This window comes from Andrena cerasifolii, chromosome 10, assembly GCF_050908995.1.
Source record: "Andrena cerasifolii isolate SP2316 chromosome 10, iyAndCera1_principal, whole genome shotgun sequence".
Lineage (NCBI taxonomy): Eukaryota > Metazoa > Arthropoda > Insecta > Hymenoptera > Andrenidae > Andrena > Andrena cerasifolii.
Window position 1 is genome coordinate 6,076,377 of NC_135127.1, and position 10,514 is coordinate 6,086,890.

Sequence of the window (10,514 nt, forward strand, 5' to 3'; positions counted from 1 at the left end):
GCAGATCTGTGAGCAAACGACCCTATCCTCGCAGATCTTTCGCGTTCTTCTGTATACGCAACAGGAAGCATGCCGAGAAATGCATTGCGGGACATTCGAGGTCAGGGTACCGCAATAATACAACTGGTCTGGCATTTCCAAGATTTATTACAAATCTCCTTTTCTATATACATTATTCATACGTCGGTTCAACTCTCTTCTATATTTAATCGTAACAAGTATAAAAGTACGCCGCGAGCTGTTACGCGCTTGGCCCTGCTCAATTTCAATGAAAGATGACGGGACACGGTGTTCTTTGCACGGAAATGCACGTGGTACCGATAACAGAGAGAGAAAAAGAAGCGAACTTAAAGGGGAACGCTACTTCGCCGCGACCTAACATTCTCTCGTCGAGTATTTACCAGTCTAATTTCTCGTAACCGATACGCTTCGGTTTTTTCATAAACTTTTCACCGTGTGCTTCTCCTATGTTACGACTAACATAACAAACAGTTCGACCAGAAAGCTAGAAATGGCGCAGGTTCTCCCTCGAGCTTTCTCTCTCTCTCTCTCTCTCTCTAGGGCGTGTTTCGAGCGACATTTCACGCGAAGAAGCATTGAAGAACACGTGATTCCGTAGAATTCTGCACCATCGAAATGCAGAACGGTAGGCCAATTGACAAGTGTCGATGCGTGTACTCATTCGTCGCTCGATAATGCTGCGAGCTCCGTCGACGAGGCGCACTCTACTCCGTAAGATTTAGCTTATATAAATAAGTAATAAAAAGTGTCATTACAGGCGAGACTTTCGCTGATGACAAACAAGCTCTATAGTCGTCGCGGCAATCAAGATACGGAAACAGGGTAAATGTTCTCTTTCTATTAATAATCTTCCACGATACCCTCGGTTGTATCTCTTGTTCCCTTGCTTGCCGTCGCGTATACCTATCTGTTAGAAAATTATATCCTAAGGTGCATTTACCTAACAAGACTACGAAAAATACACTTCCATAACGTCAGAAAAGTAAAATGATTTCTTGCAACGCGAAACGAATCGATGTGGTGTAATTTTAGTTCTCTGGCGATGATAAAACTCCGATGTGCGCGCACGTCTGTGGTTACTTATCGAGGGACTTGGTCGCTCTATCTAAAGTACACTGCGCGCGGAAAGTTGTGTGTGTGTGTGTGTGTGTAATGTATTTTGAAAAATATAGTCTCTCGGCCGTAGATTTTCAGATGGAGTTCTGCTCGTTACAGTATTATAATTACGTTCTGTCGTTTCGTATAAAACACACTCGGGTACTAATGACGAGTTATGCGACGCGGTACGATAACATTTAGTCAAAGTTTAAAAGTTTCATGGTTTAAGACCGCGAGTTTCTTTCTCTGATGAGCCTCTGTCGTTTGAAATTGCACGTTCCATAGTGCACAGAATGTAAAGTGGATAATGATCGTGGGGCTTTCCCGTCTACCTTCTTTTACTCTGCTACCTTTTGTGGCGAGTGTTCCTCGTAAACTTTTTACCCCCTTGTCAATCAGGGTACGTAGAAATAAGAGAGCATTTGTCTTTGAATATCGAGGTAAAACTGAGTTACAAGGGTCTCCGCTAATCTACATGCAAGTACTCGCTGGTAAAGGCCGTGATAATTAACGCCTTTACACTCTGCACGTAACTCGTGGAAAAAATAGAAACGCTTCGGTGGCATCGATACGCTCCAGCATAACCGGAACTCTAACTCTATAACTTGAAAAATCTTAAAGAAAACAGATACGCGAATGCACGTGAAAGATAGTACGATGGTGGATTAAACTAGGACGCGAACTTTTGCACAGAATACCAAAGAAATATCGTTCAACAGCTTGAATCAACAATACGATAACGCTTGTACCCATGGCACGGAGAGATCGATCGCTTCCTTCGCGTGCGAAAATATATATAACAAATGTATATATATATATATATATAAAACTCTGGTAATTTACATGATGATACACCACTTCTTGGCGTTCTCGTTCATGGACTTATTACTCTCCTCGTCCGTGAGGTCCAGTTTGCCCGATTGAAACTTCATCTCGGACACCGGAGTGGAGACCTGTATAGGCCTGCGCAGTCCCTTCAGAAGGCTGATCGAGGTGTTGAGCAGACTGTTCTCCGACTCTGTCTTCTGTTTCTTCAAGGCGGAGCTCCATTCCTCGCCGTCGTGTTTCCGTTTTTTCTCTGTCGAGCTGCCGTTGGTCGCGGACATCGGGTCAGACAAGCCGATGCTGTATCGCAAGATCTTGAAGTCCTCCGTCTCGTCGGAGGGCAGTGAGGCCATAGACGTGTTCACGAACATCGAGTTGTTCGGAGAGTATCTGTGCTCGCGCAAGGTCACGTGGCGCATTCTGCTGAGCGAACGTCTGCCGGACATGCTCCTCAGCGTCTTCCCGAAGGACATTGAGTCTTTCGGAGGCTGCGTCAGCGTGTCGTGCTCGGCACTGCTCGTCTCGAACAGCTTCGAGTTCTCCTTCATGCAGTCGTTCAGCTTGATCTGCACGTCCTTCAACATTATGGCGGGGTCGTACGACACGAACGACACATCCGTCTCCTTCGCGATCGCCACGAGCTTCTCTTTCTCCTTCTCCTCTTTCTCCTTCTCTTCCTTCTCTTTCTCCTTCTCCTTCTCCTTCTCCTCGTCGTTCTGCGACACAATCTCAGACACCTCGGACACCTCCGAGGTGGTGGACTCCAAAACCTCTACCGACAAGCTTTCCGTGTCTGTTTGAGATTCGCTTTGCAAATCTTCCTTCTCAATCACGTCACTCTTCGCCTCTGCCAATGGGAGTTCTTCTTTGCTCTCATCATTCGACTCGTTGATAGGCGGCTTCATCTCTTGCGCCTTTACAGGACTATCTTCCGTTTCGTAGCTCAAAATCATATCGTTTTCCTCGTGCTCGTCCACCTGCTTGATTTCTATGGTTTCGCTTAGCGCCTCTTGTCCCTCGGTTCTCTCCTCCTCCACTGTTCCTTTGCTCGTACCATTCTCCTGTTCCTTTGCAACAGGTTCGGGAGGAGCCTGATCTACGCACTCTTTAACAGACTCCTGTTTGTCCTTCGAAACATCCTTCTGCGCATCTTCGTTCTGCACAGTTACCTCTGCCGTAACTTCCAACTCCATTGATTCTGGCCGCATGCTTGCAGAGTTCGATGCCTCGGGCTTCTCTGGAACCACCAATTTCTTCTCCTTACTGCTATTAGGTGGTCTGCCAACTGGCTTCGCGATGCGATTCAAGTCGAGCTTCGATGCCACGGGTATTTTTCCCTGCAAGAAGGACGTTACTCTGTATCGGCTATTAACGAGTACTTAATAGATGGACAACATGAGACGAAGGCAATATATCTCAAGGTTGATATCCCAGTTAGTATATATTTATAGACACACCCTTAACAGCCACCGAGAATGTTAAAACTTACTTGAAAGTTCTTCTTCTGACCCTGCGGTATCTTCTTCTGTATGCCGCTCAGCTTAGCCCTGCAACAAAAACCCATACAGTGAAGAGCCATCGAAGGAACATATCCCATTGCTACGTCTAACTTCCACCGAGTAAGAAATGCCGGAGGTGATGAGAGGTACTAATTTGAGAAGAAAAGAAAAACATGGGAAAGCAGCTAGACCAAAGTCCCTTGCCTATCCCTTGTATTCATAAGTCTGTTCCCCTTTTTCCCGATTTATCTGAATCATTCACCCCCGGAGGCCCCATCCATTCCTTCGATTAATACAAAGCAACCAACGTTTAAAAAGCCATGACAGAAAACCCGAAGCGTTTGAATTCGCGAACGTGCCGAAAATATCGGCGGTTATCTGCCAGCGAAATCGGGTGACATTTGGCCCGCTTTATCCTCGGATACCGGAGGCGAAAAATAAATCGTGCACGATCGGGACGGTATCCGAGCGGCAGCGCGTCGCGTGTAAATCACTTGGGCCGGCACGATGACGAAACGACGAACGAGAGGAAGCGAGGGTGCCGATAGATGCTCGCCTGCGAGAGAAACTGTGAATAAAGCCGCGGGTTCGTTTGGGCTGATTGGTATTTACAAACCTGTGGGAACTCTCGGATTCGCGTTGTCTCTTGTGCAAGTTCGTTTCAGAAGCTTTCGACGCCGCGGTCGTTGCCTTGAGCGGCCTCCGATTGTACAAATTCCTCTCATCGCCCCCAGGGGCCGCCTTCTTTGGCGTCTTACCCATGGTGTGTGTATGCTACAGCGTACGTTTTACGTTTACGCCAGTTTTACGCACGTCCTGCCTGCCCTGCCCTGCCTCTCTTAGTCAGCTCGGTACGTACAATCAAGAAATCAAGAACTCTCCACGCCCTTTCCGTTTCTTACTTATCTGCTCGCTCTTGCCCCCCGCGTGAACGCGCGAACCAGTGAAAGCATGAAACCCGCGACTAGCCCCCGTCCGCCGATCTCTCTACTGGTCGAATGCCAGTAATCCAGTAATCCTATACCTTGCTCCACGGATTTTACCTATTATATCGATATATTCGACCTTTCTCTTTCTATCCCCCTCGGGCCATCTACTTTGCTCTTTTGTTTCCCACCAGACCACTCACATTCTACGCGGGCTCCGATTCAACGCTGCGACACCGGCCGAAAACGTACTACAAAGGACGCGCGTGTATCGTAATTAGGGAAACGCGTAGCGTACGTGCTTCACTCGCGACGCCATGTAACATGCATGCCGCTCCGCTTCTGTCGCTTCCCGTGGACACGCGCGTCGCTACTCTTCAGTTGGCCGCGGGACCACCTCGTAGATGCACGAATTTCTGTCGTAGTTTTAGACTCCACAGAGAAGTTGTAATTGCGTCGGGACTTTACGTAAGTTACTTAGGAGCATGCACGTCCGCGTGAGAACAGTATCAACGTCGCACGACAGCGTTAGACAGCGTACTGGACGCACTCCAGCACTCACGCGACGGCACTTCAGGTCCCGTTTGTAGTAGCGGTAAATTCCGTTACTAAACAATGACAATGGGGAGTGCAATGGGGCGCTGCTATCGTTCAACGTAACAATTATTCATTCAATAGTATTTGAATTTTTTCATTGACTAGGGGTGGTGGAAAATTCGGTGTACAGAATGGTGTTGGCTGGGCCTTTTCGACTTCGTTGGTAGTCGGGAATGGTTGTATATGTAATTGAAGGTTGATGATTGTAAAATATAATTCGTTTTGTAAGGATGTTTATTCATTCGTTTTTCTTAAGAGTTTTTATTAAACATTATCGTTGAAATTTTGAGGAGGGAATGCTGTAACCTCCTAGCGATGTCCTTAGAAACTAAAGCGCCCCTTTCAGGGTGTGACAGGGGAAGAATTTATTTGCTTATGCATTTATTTCCATTCCAAGGATTTAAAACTTAGTTGTATATAGATGATATGATACATTATTTAATGATCTTGAGCACCGTCAGTTTGTTGGTTCGGACAAATTATTCTTCACCTTGCATACATTGAAAGGAACAGTTTATGAGTTTCCCAGCTAGATAGCTATAACTTTCATGGTCCTCTATTCGTAAAAGGAATGAACTGCTCTTTACAAACATTTCGTTAAGTGATTTCGAGGCCTCGAATCGTGGAATGAATCCGAAATCCAGCACCTTTCTATTATCAGTGCGCCAGTATCACTTCTAGCATCAATAATCGAATTATTTCTGCGTCACTGACGAATCAACGGTATCATTCACAGGTCGGCGCCAGGAGATAGCCAAAAATTAGATTATAAATAAACAGTACACCCCCCAAACTAAAGCACCTAAAAATCGGTACTCAATGAAATTATATTCTCACACCGAACGTTTAAACATTTATCCTTTAAATTAAAATATTCGATTTCTGGACTGCGCGACGCTATAACCGCTTAGCGGCGAAATAACGAACTAACTTGGTGGCCATATTTCTGCCAGAAAAATACTTTAAATTTTTTTTATTTATTGTTACATTTTTCCAAGACTATTTTCATCCAGTAACGTCTCCGGAGGGCAAATCAAAGAGCGAGAAGTGGCGCAGATGTTTCGAGACAGTGACTGTTTAACGAAGAGACGCAGAATTTTGGAGCGCATTATTCCCTTTACTAATATATTTTCATACGTGACAAACTGTTGTAACGTTTCTCCCATGTTCAATAATAGACAAGTCAAGTTACTAAAAATATTTTTCAAGTTACTAATATATTATACATTTCCTATGTACTTTACTGATATGTTAGTAGAATTGTACAGCGTTGAGATGTATTTTACATGAAATAAAGGGGAATTGTCTTAAATTAGGAAGATAATTATATTCTTTATATGTTTTGCCTGAAATTAGTTGTATTTTCTATAATAGACAAATCTATTTGTTGTATTTTCTATAATAGACAAATCAGATTGCTAAAAATATTTTCTTCTTGTTACAGATTAACCTTGGGAACATTTCTCGGTAGACAGGATTGAGGAACTTTAAGTGAGACAAATGATGGAAAGCTGATAGTGATTTTATACATAAAATGAAGTGAAATTATATATTTTATACTTAATAATAATACAATATTAATCAGCATTCATTTCTACATACTTATATTAATTTATTGTAACACTGTAAAAGCCTTTTCTGCAAATAAAGTGGGAAAAACTTGAAAAGAACTGTATTATTATTTAGAAATACCTTTTACATATTCCTATCCAAATTCCAAACCTTTGCAGCTTCGATTCGCAACTTTAAAGGTGACGCCTTTGAAACTGAAATTCAGAATACCTCTTTTCGCTTCATGTTCTCCTGATACCTGGGCCAAAATCTGGCCAAAAATTTCAGAACGCACAAAATTTGGCTTTGTAACAGGAGAACATGATGTCGAAAGAGGTGGCACTAAGTAACGTCTCCGGAGAGAGAATCGAGGATGCCTTCGCAGCTGAAATTCAGAATACCTCTTTTCGCTTCATGTTCTCCTGATACCTGGGCCAAAATCTGGCCAAAAATTTCAGAACGCACAAAATTTGGCTTTGTAACAGGAGAACATGATGTCGAAAGAGGTGGCACTAAGTAACGTCTCCGGAGAGAGAATCGAGGATGCCTTCGCAGCTGAAATTCAGAATACCTCTTTTCGCTTCATGTTCTCCTGATACCTGGGCCAAAATCTGGCCAAAAATTTCAGAACGCACAAAATTTGGCTTTGTAACAGGAGAACATGATGTCGAAAGAGGTGGCACTAAGTAACGTCTCCGGAGAGAGAATCGAGGATGCCTTCGCAGCTGAAATTCAGAATACCTCTTGTCGCTTCATGTTCTCCTGATACCTGGGCCAAAATCTGGCCAAAAATTTCAGAACGCACAAAATTTGGCTTTGTAACAGGAGAACATGATGTCGAAAGAGGTGGCACTAAGTAACGTCTCCGGAGAGAGAATCGAGGATGCCTTCGCAGCTGAAATTCAGAATACCTCTTTTCGCTTCATGTTCTCCTGATACCTGGGCCAAAATCTGGCCAAAAATTTCAGAACGCACAAAATTTGGCTTTGTAACAGGAGAACATGATGTCGAAAGAGGTGGCACTAAGTAACGTCTCCGGAGAGAGAATCGAGGATGCCTTCGCAGCTGAAATTCAGAATACCTCTTGTCGCTTCATGTTCTCCTGATACCTGGGCCAAAATCTGGCCAAAAATTTCAGAACGCACAAAATTTGGCTTTGTAACAGGAGAACATGATGTCGAAAGAGGTGGCACTAAGTAACGTCTCCGGAGAGAGAATGGAGGATGCCTTCGCAGCTGAAATTCAGAATACCTCTTTTCGCTTCATGTTCTCCTGATACCTGGGCCAAAATCTGGCCAAAAATTTCAGAACGCACAAAATTTGGCTTTGTAACAGGAGAACATGATGTCGAAAGAGGTGGCACTAAGTAACGTCTCCGGAGAGAGAATCGAGGATGCCTTCGCAGCTGAAATTCAGAATACCTCTTTTAAAGTAGTGCTTTAATGCGAAGATTTTTAAAACCACTCTGCGTGGAAGGATCTTTTTAGGTGTTCTTTTTAGCATATCTTTTATATGTGATTTGGAATAGGAAGGAGTAAGTAGTGCTCGTTAAATAAAAAAACTCTTTTACCACTTAACTGCAATTTATTCAAATAAGTGAAATGCGATACAATGAAATGTTACAAGTGTAACTGGGTTAGGTCTGGGTTAGGGGAGGGTTAGGGGTATCCGTTAGGGATTTCTCCACGAAAAAAAAAAAAAAAAAGGTCTAGATGAGGGTTAGGGGTATCCGTTAGGGATTTCTCCACGTAAAAAAAAAAAAAAAAAGGTCTGGGTTAGGTCTGGGTTCGGCTGAAGCAGTATCTTGTGCAAATTTCATATCAATGAACCCAGTCGAAAATGCAGCCGGTTTAACGTCTTTTATGTAAAAATTCCTTACCTGTAAAGCAGAAATATACACGATTAATAATCGCTCTAGTTACAGTATGTGAGATTAGTTACATCGCATTGGCACACTCTAAACTCTAAACATGTCACACATATACAAGCACGCACACACGCACAGCATTTCAACAGATTTCAGAGTAGGTAGTTGCTGAATTGGCCGCTTCTCGTGTCGCACCCAATGTTACCGATTGATTCTAAAATAAGATTACAGTGCTACGAGTGGTAGGAATTAATATTAAATCTTACCGGAAACATAAAATCTAAAACGACTAATTTCAATCAACATGTTGCACAATAAAATTATTCCCTTTACTAATATATTTTCATATGTGACAAAATGTTGTAACGTTTCTCCCATTTTCAATAATAGACAAGTCAAGTTACTAAAAATATTTTTCTTCTTACAGGTTTTAACTTATAATATTAACGGAATATTTCGACGGAATGATGGAAATCTTGATAGTAATCACAAGAAAATAGTGACTTTATATACCTTATACTTTATTGTAACACTGTAAAGGCCTTTTATGCAAATATATTGAAAGAAACTTGAAACAAACTGTATTATCATCAGGGAAAATGGTACGCATTAAATTGAAAAGAGCCTCATATACTGACAGACATTGTAGAACGATAACTTTATTTTCCCTTGTATATGCATGTACATGAAATAAGTGCATCACAATCCCGCTGTAAAACTTAACAGAAACATTGTTCAATTCCCTCCGTAGAACGTTTAGTCGCACACCATTGACATCGTACATATATAATCTCATCGTTTAAGATACCGTGTCCATGCAAGGTATATACCTACTGCCGGTACAAAATATAAGTACATCCATATTTATAAAAGTACAACGTTTACCTGCCGCCGGAAGACGGGTGAAATAATGTTTTCCCTTAAAACCACCAGAGCAAGCACGGATCTCGGTAACGTGCTTCGCGTCTCGGGCTCGTCGAAATCAAGCTTGTACCATTAGTGACTATTGACGGATTTAGTTTCTACCTCTAACTTCTTTCTCTCGACTAGCTCTCTAACTGGCAAAGACACCGACAAGCAGGGGCCATCGACATCCATTGACAAGAATTCCGCGGCGACTCAGCGACGATCCCGCGGAAGAATATTCTCCAACAACTCGCCGGCGCAGGGAAATCCTAAAACCAGCCTGGTGATAGCGTTCGATTCAGTGGCGGATTTAAGGAGAATGGCCCAGGTGGCAAACATTCTGGGACATAACAGAAATACAAGTAAAAATACGCGCGTGTGGTATGAAAATTATGGGAAACAAAAAAATATAGTGTTTGGCTCAAATGATACCTAATTTTTTTTTGGCAGGTTAGCCCAGGGACCCGTTGTATCCGCCACTGGTAATCGAATCCTTAATTCTGCGAATATACCGATACATACACCGACTTAAAATTATTCTGTCACAGGTTGAAGCATACGACCCAGCTTCCATGGAGCTTGTGGCTATCACGCAGAGCGAACATCTGGGTATTTTGAATGAAGGACCGAGTATTTTTCTACAATACAATGCGAAGGAATTGATCATAGTGTACGTCACGCTTCGTACCCACGTGCCGAGTTATACGCTTCAGCCTGGACGGTCCTATACCTAAGTCTCCAGGAATGACTTACGATTACCGTCAACGTGCGCGTCGACATAAGACATTTCAAATAGCGACTTGGCGAACGGAGCCCAATAATGGGCAGAGCGTGCGCCGCGAGTCGAGCAGCAAGGCTTTTTCTTGTCGAGTAAGCGCGAATACCGCGCAGACGTTAGACGCGTGGTCGAGTCCTGCTGCCGGTATTCGCGATTACTTACGCCGCAATCGTTAAACGTGCAAAACGCGCAAGAGATGGAACGGATTCAGAAGCAGTCGTAGGGCGAGCCCGTCGAGTATTTCGGGTTCGCCCGTTATTCCAATAAACGTTTATATAAAATAACTGATCCGTGTGGTATCAGAGGCGATAATCGAAAGCGCCAGACGCGGGGAAGTAACGGTTCGCGCTGTGTAGCTTTAGTCAAGAATCTTTAACGATCCGCTAACTTAAACGCAAGTAAGAAAACCGCGAGAGGGGGGCCTCTTTTGTATTTTCAGTTCATAT

At 43.3% G+C, this 10,514-nt stretch overlaps 1 protein-coding gene and 1 long non-coding RNA gene across 3 annotated transcripts; one reads left to right on the top strand and one right to left on the bottom strand.

The window, feature by feature from the left end:
- Window positions 1-129: 129 nt before the first annotated feature.
- LOC143374015 (uncharacterized) lies at window positions 130-4,884 on the bottom strand. 2 transcript variants are annotated; one of them, XM_076821815.1, is made up of 3 exons: window positions 4,573-4,884; window positions 3,434-3,491; window positions 130-3,281 (listed from the first exon to the last, which is right to left on the bottom strand). In XM_076821815.1, coding segments are annotated over exons 1-3 (1,383 nt in total). In that variant the 5' UTR covers window positions 4,575-4,884; the 3' UTR covers window positions 130-1,958. The 2 variants fall into 2 exon arrangements, with proteins under 2 accessions (XP_076677930.1, XP_076677929.1); XM_076821814.1 differs by having other exon boundaries at window positions 4,060-4,884.
- A 38-nt stretch (window positions 4,885-4,922) lies between these two features.
- On the top strand, window positions 4,923-6,636 carry LOC143374040 (uncharacterized). The gene is made up of 2 exons (XR_013086599.1): window positions 4,923-5,702; window positions 6,411-6,636. It is a non-coding gene; the product is annotated as an uncharacterized LOC143374040 (long non-coding RNA).
- The last annotated feature ends 3,878 nt before the right edge of the window (window positions 6,637-10,514 follow it).

Excerpts from the sequence above, each read along its gene's own strand:
- LOC143374015 (XM_076821814.1), bottom strand. The coding sequence starts at position 4,205 with ATGGGTAAGACGCCAAAGAAGGCGGCCCCTGGGGGCGATGAGAGGAAT. Across the intron at positions 3,492-4,059 it reads GAATCCGAGAGTTCCCACAG|GGCTAAGCTGAGCGGCATAC; the intron begins GTTTGTAAATAC and ends TTTTTGTTGCAG. Across the intron at positions 3,282-3,433 it reads GTCAGAAGAAGAACTTTCAA|GGAAAAATACCCGTGGCATC; the intron begins GTAAGTTTTAAC and ends TCCTTCTTGCAG.